Source organism: Dama dama, chromosome 25 (assembly GCF_033118175.1).
Source record: "Dama dama isolate Ldn47 chromosome 25, ASM3311817v1, whole genome shotgun sequence".
Taxonomy (NCBI): Eukaryota; Metazoa; Chordata; class Mammalia; order Artiodactyla; family Cervidae; genus Dama; species Dama dama.
In genome coordinates this window covers 18776214-18797528 of record NC_083705.1, presented here as the reverse complement: position 1 = coordinate 18797528, position 21315 = coordinate 18776214, and the positions used below count along the sequence as shown (strand labels likewise).

The 21315-nt window shown below is 38.3% G+C and overlaps 1 protein-coding gene across 1 annotated transcript; it reads left to right on the top strand.

Annotated features, from left to right (window-relative positions):
• Positions 1-1064: 1064 nt before the first annotated feature.
• CENPH (centromere protein H) lies at positions 1065-19825 on the top strand. Its single transcript, XM_061129626.1, has 9 exons — positions 1065-1293; positions 4733-4788; positions 10394-10442; positions 10843-10917; positions 12890-12946; positions 15020-15083; positions 15414-15465; positions 17801-17964; positions 18620-19825. The coding sequence occupies exons 1-9, from the start codon at positions 1169-1171 to the stop codon at positions 18710-18712; spliced, it is 735 nt and encodes a 244-aa protein (XP_060985609.1). The 5' UTR covers positions 1065-1168; the 3' UTR covers positions 18713-19825.
• Positions 19826-21315: the final 1490 nt, after the last annotated feature.

Here is a 21315-nt window from a genome sequence, read left to right as displayed (position 1 = left end):
AATAAAAAGTTCCAATTTCCAAAAAGATGAATTTCACACTGAAAGTCTGCACACTGCCTCCTAGAGGGTAGTGAGTATCTCTGAACTTGGGCCTCTGGTTTCTCTGCCAAATGAGGGGCCTGGACTTAATGAGCTCAGAACAAAACTCTCCAATGCTTATTATCTCTGTTTGCCCTGCACATCCATCTTCCAAGGCAGCAGATGGAAGAGGAATGCTAAAATAGGTCAAGAATCGCTATCCCAGCTCAAAGGCTGAAAGAGCGTTGATGTCGGGGTTCTCCCCTCCAGGTCGCGGTGCCACAAGCCTGAGTGCCCCCAAATGGCTGCAGCATAGCGCTTAGCCCAGCTCGACAGAGCTGACGTTTAATTAAAGTGCTTCGAACTTTTACTAGTGGTCTGTAATTGATGCCTTCAAACTGTGGTGCTGGAGAAGACTCATGAAATTCTCTTGGGCAGGAAGAAGATCAAACCAGTCAATTTTAAGGGAGATCAACCCTGAATATGCACTGGAAATACTGATGGTGAAGCTGAAAGTGGAAAGTGAAAGTCGCTCAGTCGTGTCCGACTCTTTAAGACACCACGGACTATACAGTCCATGGAATTCTCCAGACCAGAATACTGGAGTGGGTAGCCTTTCCCTTCTCCAGTGGATCTTCCCGACCCAGAAATCCAGGGAATCCCGCATTACAGGAGGATTCTTTACCGGCTGAGACATAAGGGAAGCCCAAGGCCATCCGATGCGAATGTCGACTCATTGGAAAAGTCCCAGATGCTGGGAAAGGCTGAGGGCAGAAGAAGAGGGCATCAGAGGATGAGAAGGCTGGATGGCATTACCCATGCAATGAACTTGAACTTGGGCAAACTCTGGGAGACGGTGGGGGACAGGGAGGCCTAGCTGCAGCGCTAGGTCCATGGTGCTGCAGTTCATGGGGTCGCAAAGAGTCGGACACGACTGGGCGGCTGAACAACAACTTTAATTACTAGAGCCGGAATAAAATAAGGGACCGCAGCAACCATGGCAACCAGAGGGCGGGGCCATGAGGCGGAAGGGGTGTGACCGCGCGCGAAGACCCTCCGGCTGGTTCCGGGTATCAATTCTGTGGCGGGAAAAACTGCCTCTCCTGTGGGAGAGGTCGCCAGTCCTGTGTGGTAGCTCTTCGCGCCCGGAATGGAGACGCAGTCCGAGGAGCAAGCCGTCACCAAGCCTGCGGACTCCGGAGGGGAAGGCGAGCCGCCGCAGGTCGCCGGCGCCCAGGCGGCGCGTCCGGAGGACCGCATGACCCTGCTGCTCAGGTTGTTCCCTCCGACCGACGGGGCAGGAGCCAAGTGGGCGTCTTGGCCAAAAGCTCCCCTATCTGCCGAAAATGTCTAGGATTCGAATTAAGTGTCGAACGCTTAATGGCTGGTGACTAGAGCATTCACTTAAGCTCTTTAAGCCCCTTTCTTCGTCTTGGAAAAGAGAGGGAAAATGACAGCTTCCTAGCTAAGTTGCTGTGGGAATTAAAAGATATTATAGGGTCAGCGTTTAGCAAAGGGCCTACGGAGCTATAATTAACATCGCCTTTCTTACCCACTCATGCCCTGCGGTCCTGATTTTCAAGCCCTTTGTGGGTTGCATCCAAGCCCAGATTTATACTGGAGGGAGGTTTCTCTGCCCTTCTCTGTTAGAGCTATGACCCTTTTCAATCCAGAAGATGCGTGTTTTGTATTTTCTACCAGGAAGCAATGTCTGTACGTTGCTAAGGAAAAGACTTAAGGAGAAAGGACATCAGTCTTCTACTCCAGTGGGCAACTATGGTCCTGGGCCATATCCACCCTCCTCTTTCTTTCTGTGTGACCCCTCAAGCTAAGACTAGTTTTCATGTGTTTAAATGGTTGGGGGGTGGGGGGGGAGGGAGGAAAAAAAATAATAAATGGTTGGGGGGAAAGTTACAAGAATGTTAATAACAGGTGAAAATTATATGAAATTAAATTTCAGTCTCCTTATGTAACATTTTATTGGAACACAACTTGCAAGGACTGAGTTGAGTAGTTACAGCAGATACCATGAGTGAAAGTGAGTGAAAATCGTTAAATTGTGTCTGACTCTTTGTAACCCTATGGACTGTAGTCTGCCAGGCTCCTCTGTCCATGGAATTCTCCAGGGAAGAATACTGAAATGAGTAGCCATTCCCTTCTCCAGAAGTCTTCCCAACCCAGGGATCAAACCTGGGTCTCCTGCTTTGACAGGCAGATTGTTTATCGTCTGAGCCACCAGGGAAGCCCACAGTAGATACTATAGGACTCACAGAGCCTAAAATATTTACTTTCTAGTTCTTTACAGAAAAAAATTTGCAGACCTAAATCATAAGAAGGGAATAAAAAAAAAAAAAAAAAGCTTTGTAACTATGTATTTCAACTTCATCACTGCTTTGAAAGGCCTCACCTTATAAACCTCACAACCTCACCTTCAAAATTACCCCCCTACAAATGCACAACAGGTTCCTCCAAACGTGGAATCTTATAGCCCAGGTCTTACCCTTCCTTCCCCACACCCACAGTTTTCCCCTTGCTCCTCACTCATGAAAGTTGCTAGGCAAATTTTTCACCTACAAGGGACTGAACATCTTCTATTAAAGACTCTGTGGGTGTGGTTGGAAGTCTCCAGATAATCATGCTTTTACATGACTTTCCAGCATCCAGCTCTGATTGGTACAAGACTTGGATAGTTCTTACCCTCAGATTTCATCAAGTGATTGCTCTTAATTTCTTTGGCTTTGGCTTCACTGACAACCAGAGCCCAAACTATTCCATTTTGGAACGGGTCAGCTTCTTGGAGGCATTTTGGCAGCCTCTGGAGCTCCAGAACCACAGGATCAGCCTTTGTCTCATGATTATAGAGATACTGTTGCCTAGGAGCTGCTCTGTGGGTTCAAGTGGAATTGATCTGGCTGACTTACCATAAAGAGTCTGTCAAATGGAGTTATATTTACCAAGACTCACCATCCTTTCCCTCAAAATTTTCTCAAGGGTGGAGGCATGCTGCCACCCATCCTCACGTGACTGATGAACTTCTTTGTATTCTCTCAAAGTCTCACCCCAGTCTTTGGGCCATACACCCAATCCCCTGAGGGTGAGCTGTGGGACCTGTGGGCAGAGATAGGCAACAGTGATGGGGATTTAGTTACTGATCGTCTCTTACAATATATACAGGAAGAAGTTCAGAAGACACAAGCGGGAGTTCTTTCAACTATTCCCTTTCATTTTATCTATGGGCCAATATCTGGTGAATTCCTATCCAGGGTTCTCGGAGCTATACAGGAAAGTGCTCATATAGCCCAGGGTCCATTCCAGATGACCGTACTAGCCACTGTTCACAGCTAGAAGATCCCATGGGTTTCTTGAATGCATATATGGGCTTCATCAACTCCTGAACTGAAACGAGTAGCTTTCCTGTATTACTTTCCCCTATTCCCATCTGTTGTGTATTACACTTAGGAAGAAATGCCCCCAAAGAGGTCCTGGCCACCAAACACTATTCTCTCACAAAAGTCCACCTGATTCAACTGGTGAACAGCATTTAGTAAAAAAAGGCAGCAGGAACTCCGGGGGTGACATAATAGCCCACTTCCCATTCCTTTGACATCTGCCCAAGTGTATGGGCTTGCTTTCATCTTTTTGTTTTCAGAAGATTCTGATGAACACTACTACTCACTGATGTGGAAAGACAGACATTCTTTTGTGTAAAAGTCTTTGAAACACTTCTAAAAAATGAATAAATTAAAAATCCCTTTCTACCTACAATATGAAATAATAAAATATTAAAGATATAACATCTCCTTTTCCGTCTCAGCTAAAAATGAATGATTGTTTCAGTGTGTTCATAAAATGCTGTCTTACTTAAACTCTTAAGAAATTGCTCTTTTCATTTGGAATTTTAAAACAGGGAACTGAATGCTGCAAAGCTTTACAATTTTGTCTAATATTCCTTAGCTACTTAACTAGATCTCAGAGTCACAGAACAAACTCAGAACTGGGGAGCTACCAGGTAAATGTGAAACATCTAATAAGTAGTTATCATTTTATCCATAGCTCTTCTACCCATTTTTTTGTATGATTTTTAAGTAAGTAGAGTCATAGGATGACTAAGAAACTACATAAATTATTTATCCAAGGATTAGTATCTTTGGTATTTTTCTGTATCTCTTAAGAATGTTTCAATCTGTTTGTAACTCATTACTGTGTTTGGGGGTTTACCACTTTGATCTATTTCTTCGTGTAGTCTTTAAGCTTTATTTCAGTGTGGCCCATTAAAAATAAATTTAAAAATCAAATTTTTAACTTTTTCTTACAGATGCTGTTTTCCTACTGTATTTCATTTTGTGTATTTTTCTGAGCCATAACATCTTATAAGCCTATTTTAAATAAAATGAGGCCAACCTGGAAGATTTTTTTTAAAATATATATTTACTTATTTAGCTGTGCCAAGTCTCAGTTGCCGTGTGTGGGAGGGAGCTTTCATTGCAGCATGTGGGATCTAGTTTCCCAACCAGGGATTGAACCTGGGCCCCCTGCATCAGGAGCACTGAATCTTAACTGCTGGACCACCAGGGAAGTCCCTGGAAGATTTTAATGCTGTTTATTTATACTCATTTTGTTGCATCAGATTCCAACAAAAATGAGGTGATTTATCATACAGTAATGAATAAAACCTCAATAATTGTATAACTCGCTTCTCTTTATCTGTTTTCAGGCTAAGAGCACAGACCAAACAACAACTCTTGGAATATAAGTCAATGGTTGACGCAAGTAAGGATTTTCATTTTCAAATAAGGTTTTGTGAGTTCGATGATGAACAGTACTCCAGGGAAAAGATCAATTTTACAATTATTTATCTAGGGAAGGGGGGGTGTTAGGAATTCAAGAAAATGAAGTTCTGTTGATTGGAAATTCCTGTGGGCCTAGCTACCATCAATACTTTGAACATTAAGTTAGGAGATTAGATGACTGTTGAGCAAGTGGTCTGAGACCTATACTTTGAGAAACACTAGATTAATGACATGAAAGCAGAAGGGAGATAGGCATAAAAGTAAGATTGACAATTTTTAATTCTATATAAAAATTTTTAATTTATCTTTTACAATTGTTAATCCAAAAATCTCAGGGCCAAGAGAGTAGTTAAATGATGGGTTTAGTCTTCTTAAGTAACAACCACCTAATGCCACCTGATTTATTATAAGCCCTTGGGTCACAAAGATAGATTTTGGTTACTTTTTCTTTCTCCATGAAATAAACTTACAGAATAAAACCAAATAGTACACTGTGTTGAATCAAGAATTGTGGAAAAGCCTAGGCACCTCATAGATGTTTTAGTTACTTCCCTGAGTCCATGTTTGAACCTATATAATTTTTGTGCTCTGTTCAAGCTCACTTTAAGGCCATAGATCAGAAAGCATTTCTGGTGTGTTTTCCATCCCCATTCTAGGGTGTCTAAAGTCATCTTATGCACAAAACAGAACAAAAGAAAACAAAACCTTAAAAAAATGGGCCCCTAGCCTCTCTTCTGCTTATTATAGCTAGTAACCATTGGAGTTAGGAAATGAATCAGACCTTACTGCCTCTAAAGTCATGTCCCTTTTGTAACATCAATAATGCCTATATAAGAATATATATTATCTATAAAGTACTTATATTTATATATATATAAGTATATATGTATAACAATCACTTTGCTATATACCTGAAACTAACAAGACATTGTAAATCAACTATAATTCAATTAAAAAATGCTTACTGCAAAGATGATCAGTAGGTCACTGTCCTTCCCCTGGAGGAATTAATGGTGTCCTTCTTTCCAAAGCCTGCGTTCCTTGTATTAAACAAATTATATTTATCTTAGAGATGAGAAGTAGGACTTGTCTAATGCTTTTTCTGGCATGAGAGCCCACATAATATATTAAAAAAGTGTAACTGATCTTAGACGATGAGTTGTAGGGGAAAAGCTATTCAAAATTTGAACCATTGCGGAATTATCTCTAGAGGTAATCATGCAATCATAGTTGAATGAATGGATGCTAGGAATAGAGATACAGTGTTGAACAAGGCTGACTTTATCCTCATGGAGCTTAATTCTATGTAGCAAAGCAGGTAAGCAAAGAGACTTGAGATAATTATGAGGTGAGGTAAATGTGATGAAGGAAATAATGGTATGATAAGAGGGAAGGGCGACTTTAGATACAGTAATCAGAGATGGGTTCTTCAAGATGACCTTAGAGCTAAAATCCAAGTTGTAAGAATTTGCCTCCTCTTGCTGTTGTTGTTTGCCCTGTATAGCTAATTTTAAAGAAGTTGTGACATCTGAAAACTTGAGTCGATTGAATAGTCTACACTCTAGAATTTCTACAGCTAAAGGAGAGGACTGATTGTTATGGCCTAGGCTTCCTGGTGGCTCAGATGGTAAAGAATCTGCCTGCAATGCAGGAGACCTGGGTTCGAACCCTAGATTGGGAAGATCCCATGGAGAAGGGAATGGCAATCCACTCCAGTATTCTTGACTGGAGCATTCCATGGACAGAGGGCTACAGTCCATGGGGTCAAAAAGAATGGGACATGACTGAGCCACTAACACACACATAAGAAGTTAGGTTTTAGTTCTGAAGAGAAGATAATGTATCTAAAATTGATTAGTGTTTACCATTAAAAAATACTGAGACTTTATTGCTTGAAGGATTGGTTTTTTTTTATAATAAGTGCATCTATTTTAAGGGTATAATTTGATGAGTTTTTTGTTGTTGTTGTTTTAAAGATGTATTTATTTTATTTTTTGGCCGTGGTGAGTCTTCGTTGCTGCACGCTGGCTTTCTCAAGTTGTGGCAAGCGGGGGCTAGTCTCTAGTCATGGTGGGCAAGCTTCTCATTGCGGCGGCTTTTCTGGTTTCAGAGCATGGATTCTAGGCGCACAGGCTCCAGTAGTTGCAGCACATGGGCTCAGTAGTTGTGGCTCCTGGGCTCTAGAGCATAGGCTCAATAATTGTGGCACACAGGTTTAGCTGCTCCACATGTGGGATCCTCTCAAGGTTCAGACCAGTATCCCTTGCCCTACAAGGTGGATTCTTAACCACTGGATTACCAGGGAAGCCCAATTTGATGAATTTTGACAAATATATACATCTCTTTAATCAAGATCACCACTAAAATCAAAGATATAAATATTTCTACAGAAAGAGACTCACAGACTTAGAAGTTGAACTTATTTGATATGTGACTAGTACAGCTAACTGCTGCTGCATCACTTCAGTCGTGTCCGACTCTGTGCGACCCTATAGACGGCAGCCCAACAGGCTCCCCTGTCCCTAGGATTCGCGGGGCAAGAACACTGGAGTGGGTTGCCATTTCCTTCTCCAATGCATGAAAGTGAAAAGTGAAAGTGAAGTCGCTCAGTCGTGTCTAACTCTTCGCGACCCCATAGACTGCAGCCTACCAGGCTCCTCTGTCCATGGGATTCTCCAGGCAAGGGTAATGGAGTGGGTCGCCATTGCCTCCTCTGAGTACAACTAACTAGTTTCACTTTAGTTTTTTTTTAGTTGTACTACTCACATATCAAATGCTTCAGCCACAGTGTGGCTGGTGGTTACCATACTGGACACTGCAGATATTAAGCATTTCATTTATCACAGAACAGTGCTTTTGGACAGTACTGTTCTAGAATTTGATGTAAATGTATTTATATGGTGGTTTTGGTTTTTTTTCCAACATCTTTCTTTTATGACTTAATTCACGCAACAAAATTCACCATTTTAAAATGTACAATTCAGTAACTTTTAGTATTATTTACAATGTTGTGTAACCATTACCACTATCTAATTGCAGAACATTTGCATTACTCTATAAAGAAACCCCAGACCTGTTAGTAGTCACTCCCAAAGTGTCTGGCTACTTTTGCACAGTGTAGCATTTTTGTGATTCATCCATGCTCTTTTGTTTCAGTAATTCATTCCTTTTTATTGTGAAGTATGTTTTATGATGACTGCACCACAGTTCATTAATCCATTTACCTGTTGATGAACATTTGCATTGTTTGCAGTGTTTGCCCCTCATAAACAAAGCTGCTATGGACAGTTGTCATTTGTATATCTTTTTGTGAACATTTACTTTCATTTCTCTTGGTTAAATAACCAAAAGTGAAATTTCAAGGTGATATGGTAAGTGTATGTTTAACTTTTTAAGAAACTACCAAACTGCTAAAATAATTATACCATTATGACAGATTCCTCCCCAGCAGTGTATGAGATTTCCAGTTACTCAATATCCTCTTCAAAACTTCATACTGTCAGTCTTTTAAAATTTTAGCCATTCTAGTAAGTATGTAGTGATATATTTTATGTGGTTTTAATTTATATTTCCCTAATAACTAATGTTGTTGATCATCTTTTCATGTCTTATTGGTAGTTTACTTTTTTGAAGTGTCGTTTCAAATCTTTGCCCATTTTTAGTCAGACTGTTAGTCTTAATGAGTTTGAGTTTTAATTAAAAATGAATATATTATATATTCTCTTAAACATTCACTTCTTTCAAAAAATAAATACAGTCCTGTTTCAGATGAATAAGTATATATGTGTGTGTGTGTACATATATATGTGTATATATATATATATATATATATATATATATGGCAGAAATTTTCTCCTAGTTTGTTGCTTTTTTATTTTCTTAACAGTGTCTTTTCAGGAGCAGAAGGCATTAATTTTTATGAAGTGTTGTTTTTCACTGTTTTTCTTTTGTGGTTTGTGGCTTATGAGTTCTGTCTAAGAAACTGACTACTTCAAGGTTGCAAAGATTTTCTCCTATGTTTGTTCTAGGAGCCTTAAAGTTTTAAGTTTAACATTCAGTACTGTGATTCATTTTGGGTTAAGTTTTGTGTATAGTGTGAGCTAAGTAAGGGTCAAGATTCATTTTTTTTCCATGTGTAAATTCAGTTTTTCTGACATTTGTTGAAAAGACTTCTTTATCCTTGTATATGTGTAGGTCTGTTTCTGGACTTTTTCTTCTGTTCCTTTGAGGAATTTGTCTATCTTTACAATGGTACCACACTGTGGACTACTGTAGCTTTATAGTAAGTCTTTTTTTTTTTTTTAACTTATTTGGCTGTGTCAGATCTTAGTTGTGGCACACGAGAGCTTCATCACATCATGTGGGACCTTTTCACTGTGGCAGGCAGGCTCAGTGGCTCCACAGCATGTGGGATCTTACTTCCCTAACCAGGGCTCGAACCTGCACCCCTGGCATTGCAAGGCAGATTCTCAACCACTAGGCCACCAGGGAAGTTCCCAATATAGTAAGTCTTGATTATCAGTTGCTATAAGTCCTTCAAGTTCATTCTTTGTCAAAATTGTTTTGACTATTCTTGGTCCTTTATTTTTCTATATGCATTTTAAAATCAGCTTGTCAGTTTCTGGAATTTTGAGTGGGACTATGGTAGCTCAGCTGGTAAAGAATCCACCTGCAGTGCAGAAGACCCCCGTTTGATCCCTGGGTTGGGAAGATCCCCTGGAGAAGGGATAGGCTACCCACTCCAGTATTCTGGGGCTTCCCTGGTGGCTCAGACGGTAAAGAATCCACCTGCAGTGCAGGAGACATGGGTTAAATCCCTGGGTTGGGAAGATGCCCTGGAGGAGGGCATGGCAACACGCTCTCATATTTTTGCCTGGAGAATCCCCGTGGAGGAGCCTGGTGGGCTGCGGTCCGTGGGGTCACAAAGAGCCAGACCCGACTGAGCAACCAGGCACCGCAGAGCACACAGATCAGTGCGGGCGAGTTTGTTACACTGGCGGCTGTTACATTAGCCATGATTCTCCTAGTTCATGTGGGCAGTGCATCTTTCCATTTTACTATCTGGTACTGTTTAGTGGAGAGGTCATACATACATGTATTTTGTTAAATTTATCCTTAATTATTTTGTGTTTTTTGATGTAATTTTACATATATTTAAAAATTTTTACATATAGACATAGTTTTTATTTTATTACATTGATCTCGATTTTTTTACTCTCTTTTTCTATCATTCTAATCTGTGCTGTCTAATATGTTAGTCACTAGCTCAATGTGACCATTGAACACTTGAAATATGGTCATTCCTCATTGAGAAGGACTACATGTAAAATACGAACAGAAGAAAAGATTGTGAACTATTTCAACAGTGATTCCAAATTGCTTACATGTTAAAGTGACAATACTTTGGATCTACTGGGTTAAATAAGCTTTATTAAAATTAATTTCACTTGTTTCTTTACTTTTGTAATGTGGAAACTAGAAATTTAAAATTACATATTTGGTTTGCATTTGTGGCTCACATTATATTTTTGTTGGACAATGCTTTTATAAAATATTTCTAACTTCAAAAATTTATTTATTTGTAGATGAAGAAAAAACGCCAGAACAAATCATTCAGGAAAAGCAAATTGAAGCGTATGTCATATTTAAAATTTTAGTTGTGCTTTTTTACAGATTTAATAATATTATCCATCTTATAATATTGTCTTTCTTTTTCCTTTCTTTGTTTTTCCAAGTTAATTTGTCATGCACATATTGAGACGTTATTGATGTGGGATGTAGAGTTACATGCACATGAGTGATCTACCACATTAGCACTCTCGGCATCTACCCCACTTTAACAAGATATTTATCAAAGTAACTCAGTGGGAATCAGGTTACCAAATCTGTAAATGTGTCAGTGTGGGATCCTATAGAATACTATTATTTAGATAACAGGCATTTTACTTTCTTCAAAGATTTACTTTATACCTTTATTCCAGCAGTTACTTTATCTGATATTGCTGACATTCTTTGGTTCATGCTTCTTTGGCAGTAAAATTGAAGAACTAGAAAATGAAGTTGAAGAGGCAAAGATTGCTTTTGAAATGAAAAAGCTTGCATTAGACAGGTAATTATTACCTTTTAAGTATGCAAAATGGGCATGCCTCAAGGTGGGGTGTGTGTGTGCTAAGTCGCTTCTGTCATGTCCAGCTGTTTGCAACCCTATGGACTGTAGCCCACCAGGCTCCTCTGTCCGTGGGATTCTCCAGGCACGAATACTGGAGCGGGTTGCCATGCCCTCCTCAGGGGACCTTCTCAAGCCAGGGATTGAACTGGAGTCGCTTATGTCTCCTGCTTTGGCAGGTGGGTTCTTTACCACTAGTCTGAATTAATCAAAATGATGATTAGTTGATGGTCCCACAAATTTTGAGCCCTGAGAGAAAAATTACATCATTAATGTTTTCATTTGAAGAAGTTACATAAGACAGGGTTAATAAGGAAATGTCAGTCAAGGCAATAGAAGTGTGAGGTTAAATCACATTTGGTGTTTGAAAGGATTGTATGATTTATTTTTGGTTGTGCTAGGTCTTAGTTGTGGCAAGAGGAATCCTTAGTTGCAGCATATGGGATTTAGTTCCCCAGCCAGGAATTGAACCCAGGCCCCTGCATTGGGAGTCTTAGCTACTGGGCCACCAGGGAAGTCTCATATTCATCCCAGTAACTCTTAATAGAGTAAAGGAATTGTCATTGAGTTTAAATATGTTTTTAATTTTAGACTTCACATGTATATTTTTTCATTCAACAAATATTTGAGTGCTTGCTCTGTTGGCGCTTTGTGCTAGTGGCTAGTATACAGCTGTCAATAAGACAAACGTAGCCTCTATTATAGACTTAGGATCTGAATTAATAATTTCAATTCAGTGAATGACTCTAATGGTTTTTCCCTTGTATTTCTGACCTTCCCAGATACATTTATTTACATTTAATCGAAAATAGTTAAAGTCCTTTTAATTACTTCTAGCAGTGAGCTTTTTTTCCCTCATCTAATGTGCTGGCTCATTATATAGATGATATTTTTTTACTAAGATCAGAACTATTAAGATATCCCCTTTAAGGAAATGACTAATATTGCTGAGCTTATTGCCTTTTCATTATTACTTATTTACTAGCTATTGAATTTAAAAACAAATTACAGTGCTTGCTTATACATAGACATATTTTTAAGTTTATAGTTGAGTATAGCTTTGTATTCCCTAACTCTACCTAATTTGAGCCGGCTAATCTGTATGCCTTTTTTTCTTCCAGTTTTATTGAGATATAATTGACATACAGCAGTGTATAAGTTTGGGCTTCCCTGGCAGCTAAGTGGCAAAGAATCCGCCTGCAAATGCAGGAGACATGGGTTTGATCCCTGGGTCAGGAAGATCCCCTGGAGAAAGGAAATGATAACCCACTCCAGTATTCTTGCCTGGAAAATCTCATGGACAGAGGAGCCTGGCAGGCTACAGTCCATGGGGTCACAAAAGAGTCAGACACAACTTAATGGCTAAACAATAACTGTATAAGTTTAAAGTGGAGAGCGTGTTTTGACTTACATGCATCCTGAAATGATCATCACAGTAGGTTTAGTGAACATCAACCATCTCATATAGATACAAAATTTAAAAAATAGGAAAAAAAATGTTTTTCTTATGGTGAGAATTCTTAGATTTATTCTCTTAACTTTCATATGTAACTTATAGCAATGTTAATAGTATTTTATCATATTGTACATTACATTCTGTAATGCCTTACTGCTTCCTCCCAGCCCTGCACCTAGGTGGATGGTCTGGAGAGCAAGTTCAGGCAGGGTGTCAGGCCAGCTCAGCCCCTCTGCCTGGCCACGCACAACCACATGTAACAGCCCCATCCCTCTTGGTGTTACTTGGTGTTTCTATGACTGACTTACCAAATTATTTCCCATATAATGCTATTTAAAAACCTACTTTTGTTTTATGTTACATTTAAACAGAAATCAATCTTTGTTGTATTTTTAAATTTTCTTTTCACTGTACCATAAATGTTATCCATGTTTTATAATGGAGTTTTTTCCTCTATAGGATGCAGCTTTCAACTGCACTTAAAAAACACCTGGAGAAGACTGACATCAAGACTAGGTATCTTTTTTTTTGTTTGTTTTATTTTATGTTTTCTGGATTTGGTAAGGATGGCAGTAAGGGAGATCGCATAATGATTAGTTCCATAATTTTTTTTTTTAATTATCTGTCACTGTTGACCACCTTTATCTGGGAAATAAGAAAAGTGGGCTCTTCTCATCATTACAAACTTTATAGTCCCACTGACATCTGTTCCAAATGGATAGGGACCCTGAGAATCAATGGAGGTTTTACCCAGATGATCTAGAATTTTGAAGGAAGCTTTTGAAAGTTAAATTTTGATACTTACTGTAAGACAGGAACAATGCTATCTCATTTAAGCCAACAATAACCCAATGAGATAGGAAATATACTCTTCATTTTTCATGGGCAGAAATGAGCAACTTATATAATTTGCCAAGGGATATAAAATAAGGACTCTGGCATTCAAGGTCATCTATAATCCGATCCTAAGACAGGAAGCTGGCAATCCACATATAACAAGCCTCCCAAAGGATGGTGGCACTAGGAAATATGAGAACCACTCTTCTTGCCCAGTCTTATTTCTACCCTTTTACTCCGGCTGTACCAAACTGCTTGTTAGGTATTCTTCGTACTTACACTTGACCCTTGAACACCATGGGTTTGAATTGCTTGAGTCCACTTCTATGCAGGTGTTTTGTGGTTTTTTTTTTTTTTTTTTTCCAATAAATATAGTACCTGTATTTTCATTTTACAGATCTTTAAGTATGGGGGAAAGTTTGTATTTATTTAGAGGTCACAGTATGTGGAATCAGTGAGCTAGGGTTTGATCCAGACTGTTGCAGCTTTCTGTCCTTGGGTGACTCATTTAATTCCTTTGTTTTTGAGGCAGAGGGAGCAGTGTTGTGGACTGTGTGGACAGTTGGTAATTCTAACCACCCACTCTAGCTGCATTGTTCAGGGATCAACTGTACTTTTACATCCTTTAAGACTCAGGGTTTCCTTGTTCTGTTCTTTCCACAACTCTTACAAGGGTTCATATTCATTACTGAGTCTAATGAAGTCATAACGATGGTTGTGGATTTATTTTTTTTCCCCCATAAGATTCTTTCCTCTTTGAAAACAGGTACTGTGTTGTATTCTATTATATAATCTTGGTGCCTGGTACAATCTTGACATGAGGTAGTCTCTCAGAAATACTTGTTGAAGGAATGGGGAATAAAAGCAGTTTATTCAGTGAAACTATTCTGTCTGATATAGATACTTGTCATTATACATTTGTCAAAACGCATAGAATGTCCAACACCAAGAGTGAACCCTCATGTAAACTCTGGACTTTGGATGGTGATGATGTGTCGGTGTAGGTTCATCATTTGTAACAGATGGGCCACTCTGGTTGGGGAGGCTGTGCCAGTGTGGGGCCAGGGGGTGTGTGGGCTTCCCTTCCACTTGGTGTTGCCCTGAATCTAAAACTGGTCTAAAAACTAACATCTGGGGACTTCCCTAGTGGAACAGTGACTAAGAATTTGCACTCCCAATGCAGGGGGCCCGGGTTTGATCCTTAGTCAGGGACCTAGATCCCACGTGCCTCAACTAAAGGTCCCACGTGCTGCAATGAAGATGGAGGATCCTGTGTACCGAAACTAAGACCCAGCACAGCCAAATTAATTAATTTTTAAAAAATCCTAAAGTCCGTTTCCAAAAAGAACTATGTATTAGCAAGTTATTGTATGAGATTTTTAGAAATGTTCCTGGGGACTTCCTTTGCGGTCCAGTGGTTAAGACTCCTGTGTTTCCACTACAGAAGACACTGGTTCGATCCTTGGTTAGGGAACTAAGATCCTGCATGCTATGGGGTGTGGCCAAGAAAAAAATAAGAAATGTTCCTGCATGCTTAAATTTGATATTCTTTGTTGTCTATGAGCAAAAATTTTTCTAGGGAAATGCATCAGAAATTCAGTTTACACCAAACTTTTCTAAAGACTTATTTTGTTAAACAATGACTATATTGAAATATACAGTGGATATAATGAAAGTATATATATACTAACTGATTTATTAATTAATGAAAATTTTTAAACTTAATAAATCATATTTTTTATTCCTTTTCAGTGTGCTCATGGATAACATGAAACAAATATTAAATCTGAATAAATTAATAATGAAATCACAGCAGGTAATTCTGAACATAAAGCTGCTTATGCATTCTCATGATTTCAGTAATACATTCTTGCTGGTAACTGTATGTGACTAAATAGGATTGCCCAAAGACGGGTATGGTTGGAATTCAGTATCCTTAAGTTTTCCCTCTTTTCATAGTTCCATTATTTCTGACTAATTATCTACTTAATCATTTAAGCTACTCTTTCTTTCCCTTTTGTTGTGTAAAAATAGAGGAATTGAAAACTGAAGCTCTGGAAAATATGAATAGATAAAATTCAATGATTTAAATATTATAGGTGTGTTCTTAGGTTATGTGCCTTAATCTTTTTATTTCTAATAACAGGAAACTTGGGATTTGGAGGAAAAATTGCTTGATGTTAGAAAGAAGAGATTGCGTATGTAGAACACTTTTTGGCTCTTTTTTTCGAGAACACATTTTTCACTTAATATGAAGCTCTCCCAATCACTGAAAAATTTTTTAGTTTTCAAATTTTCTTAAAATTTTGGACATGGCAATTTAATGAATATATAAAGTGCATCTTGCTTGATCCATTGTTTCAAAACTTTGAATCACAAAAATTAATACATTCTCAGTGGGGGGAAAATATCAAGTAATACAGAAAAGTATAATGTGAAAGCCATACCTCTTTCTTGTGTGACCACAATTAGATATACATCACTTCAGGCCTTTTTCCACACCCACATAAACACTTATATGTATAATTTTTTTAATTACTTATTTATTTTATTTTTTGGCTGCACTGGGTCTTTGCTGCTTTGTGAGGACTTTTCACTAACTGTGGTGAGCAGAGGCTGTATTCTTGGCTGCAGCACTTGGCTTCTTATTGTGGTGGCTTCTCTTGTTGTGGAGCACAGGCTCTAGGTGTGAACGCTTCAGTAGCTGCAGCACACAGGCTCAGTGCTCAGGGCACTAGGGCTTAGTTACTCCACAACATGTGGAATCCTCCCAGACCAGGGCTCGAACCCATGTCCCCTGCATGGCAGGCAGATTCCTGCGGAAGTCCATACATAATTTTATGTTTTTGGTACATAATTTTTAAATGACCACTTGATACATAAGGTTCTATAATTTAACTTGAGATGGCTTTTTGCATTGAAATTATTGAAATGTTTTATTGAAATCTATTTCAGAGAGCACTAACGCTAGTTCTACATATTCTCTATAAAGAATTTGAAAACAAAAATATACGTAAAAAAAATTAAATTTTTTATTTTATCAAGAGATAATCGATCTTCATTGCTTTTTATTTATAAAATTGGCATAATTTTATTCTGTATTACTCCTTTTTTCATTTAACAGTTATAGGCATGATTTATTATTTTTAAACACTATGTATATTTGCCTTTTAACAAATCATTTAATTTTATTATTTTTGGCTGTGCTGGGCCTTCACTGCCGCACAGACTTTTCTCCAGTTGTGGCAAGCGAGGGCTTCTCCTACTGCCATCCGGGCTTCTCACTGCAGTGGCCTCTTTTGTGGAGCAGAGCCTCCAGGGCTCAGGGGCCTCTGTAGTTTTGGCAGATGGGCTCAGCAGTTGCGGTACCTGGGCTCTAGAGCACAGATTCAATACTTGTGGCACGTGGACTTACTTTCTTCCACGGCATGTGGGATCTTCCCAGATCAGGGATCAAACTCTTGTCTCCTGCATTGGCAGGTGGATTCTTTACCACTAAGCCACCAGGGAAGCCCCTAGATTTGCCTCTCGTAAGTAATCTCAGGGTCAGAAGTGGTCCTGGTCACCTGTCTAATCACCCTTTGGCTTTTTTTTCCATTGCATTCCAACCTACTTTTGATACATCAGTGTCAAGGAACTGAGCTCCTGAGATATACCCATTTATAAATACTGTCTGTTCCCAACTAATGGTGTTTCGACTTAACAATTTTTTTACTTTACGATGATACGCATTCAGTAGAAACTGAATTCAGATTTTGAATTTTGCTTTTTTCCTGGGCTCATTATAGTCTCTCATGTGATGCCAGGCAGCAGCAGCCACATGATCACAATAGTAAACAACCAATACACTTACAGCTATTGTTTTTCACTTTCAGTACAGTATTCAATAAATTACATGAGATATTTAATATATTGTTATAAAGCAGGCTTTGTGTTAGATGGTTTTGCCCAATTGCAGGCTAATGTAAGGGTTCCGAGCATGTTTAAGGCAGGCTAGACTAAGCTGTGATGTTTGGTGGATTAGGGACATTTTTGACTTAGGATATTTTCAGCTGAAGATGAAAGGAAGATCTCTAGTGTAATTCTCAGAATATTTCAGGAACAACAACAAAAATGGTTGATGATATTTATCCCTGAAGAAGGGAATCTTACCTTTCCTTGAAAATTTATTGATATGTAATTTTTGTAAATTAAGGGAGGGGGAGTATTTCCTTACATATATCACCTATTTTTTTGGCAACCCAGAGGAAGTCCTCTGACATGATGCCATGGCAAACATTTGTAACAGTATCATTGTCATGCGTGCACACTTGAACGTCTCACAGAGGGCATTGCTAAGTACGAAATTAAAATATGGATGTTTTCCACCAGAGAAATAATTTTCATGTCAGAATGGAACTGCAACCTAAAATACATATTAAAAATTTTCCCTTGACTGAAATAGTCAGGAACTGTTCTGCTTTATAAGTTTTCAAGACTCTTGTTTATAGGAGTTGTCATATATAGTATATTGTTTTATTTTTAACCCAATAGAATTAAAACAAGCTTCAGAAAGAAAGCTTTTAGAAATACAGACTGAAAAGAACAAACAGAAAGAAGATTTGGATAGTATGGAAAATTCAGACAAAATAAAGACCATACAACAAAACCTGGAGAGAGAGATACAGATTACTACAGTTATTCAAAATGTGTTCCAGGTAATATTTATATAAAATAGGAAGGGGGTGGTAAAGAACTTTTTAAAAGTGATTAATTCTATTCTTTTCAGGCTTCATATTTTTATATATAACTGAATTCAGTATCATTGAGCTGCAGTTTTTCACAGAATAATGACTAGAATTTTCATTAATTATAACCTTGATCAGTCCTCCATTGCCTACCACAAAAATAATCTTCACCTTTGTCAAAGTCTTGGAACTTTGCAAGGGCTGAGAATTAAGCTCTTTTACCTCTTGCCAAAATAATGCCTATTACTTACAATTTAATTGTTTTTCAGTGTAGAAATGCAAAATGAACTCTGAACCATAACGGTAATCTTTTTCCTTTAGGAAACACTGCAAATATCCTTCCTTAAGAGGTAAAAACTATCTACAAAAACTGGCAAAGCAGAAAAATTGTTATAAACATTGTAAATATTCCCTAGCATTATGGTAATCAAGGTTGAAGCCTTATTGAAAGTAGAAATAGAGACAAAAGAATGCATTTACTACTTTTTCCCATCATCACAGAGTAAATGTTCACACATAATTCTGTAAATATTTGACAAGTGAAAGAGATTTTTTAAAAATCTTGATAAATTTTTAAAACTACTGAGAACTTTAATTTTAAAACAATTTTTTTCTTAAATTACAGAACCTCATTTTGGGGAGTAAAGTCAACTGGGCAGAGGATCCTGCCCTCAAGGAAACTGTTCTGCAGCTTGAGAAGAATCTCACCATGATCTAATAGGAATTCTAGTTCGACATTTTTTGTTTCTGTTTTTAATGTCATTTAAATAGAAATTTCAAGTGAAATGCTTTTCAGTGTTTTTGGAATGATTCTAATACTGCAATTATTTTTTTTTAGCTTGAGTTACATGTTACATGGAATCTATTGTTTTAAATATAATAAAGTGACTGGCATAGTCTAAATCTGAAAATCTTAGCCTTGGAAGGGCCCCAAAAGACATCTAGTCCAGGCTTCTACTGAATATGGACATTTTTTCTACAACATTCCTGGAAATCCCAGCTCTCATTTGGAATACTTCTGTGTATTTGTTTGTCAACAAAATATTAGAAAGTTAGAAAAGCATATCCACACACATCTTTGTTTTTTTTTTTCAACTGTCAATTGTATTTTATTCAGATAAATCTCATTTTAGTTCAACTCACTACAGATTTTTTTTTTTTTTTGCCTTTTTAAAAAAATTGGGGGACTTCCCTGGTGGTCCAGTGGCTGGGGGTCCATGTTCCCAGTGCAGGGGGCCCAGGTTCAGTTCCTGGTTAGGGAACTGGATCCCACACGGTTGCAGTGAGAGTCTGCATGCCACAGCCGAAGACCCCACATGTGGCAACTGAGACCAGGTGCAGCCAAATAAGTGATTTTTTTTTTAAATTTCCAAAAAATTGAGATATAATTGATACAGAACACTGTGTAAGTTTAAGATGTACAACACTGTTGATCTGACCACCATTAGCTAACATCTCCATCGTGTCACATAATTATCATTTCTTTATCATGGTGAGAATATGTAAGATTATCCTCTTAGCGACTTTGAAGTGCGTAATGTAGTGTTGTTAACTAGAATCACAATGTTGTACGTTAGATCTCCAAAATTTATTCATCTTCTAACTGCAAGCTTGTACCTTTTGACCACCATTTTCTCAGTTCTCTCACCCCTCCATCCACATTTTTAAACAGATACCCAAATAAAGCACCTCAATCATGAAAAAAGAAGAAAAAGAAAAACATTCTGATTACAGAAAAATTGTGACTTTATTTTGTATTTTTATGTTTATTATGTATCACTTTTATTAAAAAAGTAAATGTTATTCTCTTATTAAAAAATTAGAACTTGAAGCCTTTTATAATATCCAATTTCATTTTTTGAAAACTCTGCTTTGAGCTCTTTATTAATTTGGAGTTATTGATAAATTTTATAGACAGTAGTCTTTTCAACATTATTTTAAGAAAGACTTTAAACTTGAAAAGATGCACTGCAATGGACAATAGTATTTAAAATCTGTTCTTTAGATCAATAGCAAAAATGATATTTGCCTAAATTTGAATTCTGAAAGCTTTTCTTTGGAATATTTCTAGTTTGGCTTTATTTTTTGATAAATCATAATTTATGTATAGCTTTTTATTTTATATGTAGTTACTCTTTTTGCCACAGTGTATTCTTGGAAATTGTCCATGTGAATTAGCAAACAAGTTATATTTTTCTCATAGAAAAACTTTCTGGAAAATACTTTCCTGATCCAAAGATACAGCATTACATGTTATCATAGATGGACCCTTTATTAATGAATCCCAACTCAAAGGATTATTACCATCCTCAGAAAAACTTCCTGCATTTTCCTAAGATTTTATTGTCCTGTTGTGTGCTCCCTCTTAAAGCCCAGCTCTGAGAGAGAAATTGTATTAGTTATGTTTCTTGGAAATCATGCTGAATAAAAACCTCAAATCTCAGTGACTTATAAGAAATACCTTCTCTGTTGAATCCATGATTTGGCTGATTATCCTAGGACCCAGGCTGAGGGAGCAGTCACTATCTGAAACACATGCTCATGGCTTGTGAAAGTGAAGTCGCTCAGTTGTGTCCGACTCTTTGCCACCCCGTGGACTGTAGCCCACCAGGCTCCTCCGTCCATGGGATTCTCCAGGCAAGAATACTGGAGTGGGTTGCCATTTCCTTCTCCAGGGGATCTTTCCAACCCAGGGATCAAACCCCCGTCTCCCGCATTGCAGGCAGACGCTTTACCCTCTGAGCCACCAGGGAAGCCATGGCTGATGAGGCCAAGTCAAATTATACAAGCACATTCAGTTTGTACTTAGAGCAAGTGTACATTATATCCACCCAGGTTCATTGACCAAGCTCAACACTGGGGCAGGAAAGTATATACCTCACAGCAGAAGTGCTGAGTTTCAGAGTAGGGGAAAGCAAATGGATATTTGCTGAAAAGAATACAGTCTACCACAGCCTGCTACTTTGGTCTTAAATATTAATTTCCCTTCTACATGTAAAAGATGTGCCTTTCCCCAAAGATGGCAAGCTAACAATGTCACCCAGGCATACCAGTTTCAAAGAGTCTCCAGTTAAGTCCAGTTGGATTCTTCCTGATCTAGAGACCTGTGACCTGAAAAGACCAATGATATTGCTTCACACAATCAGCAAATAATGGTGACAAGGATTGGGGCAATTCTGAAACACTGCTTGGCAAAAGAACAGAAGTGCCCCTTCTAAGGGGACAGGGAACACCTTTGGATTTGGCTCTTGTTCTGCTGTCTGGAAGCAGTTCTTTATCTGTGGTCCTTCACTCTGCCCTTTGGGAGGTTCTCCCTGTCCA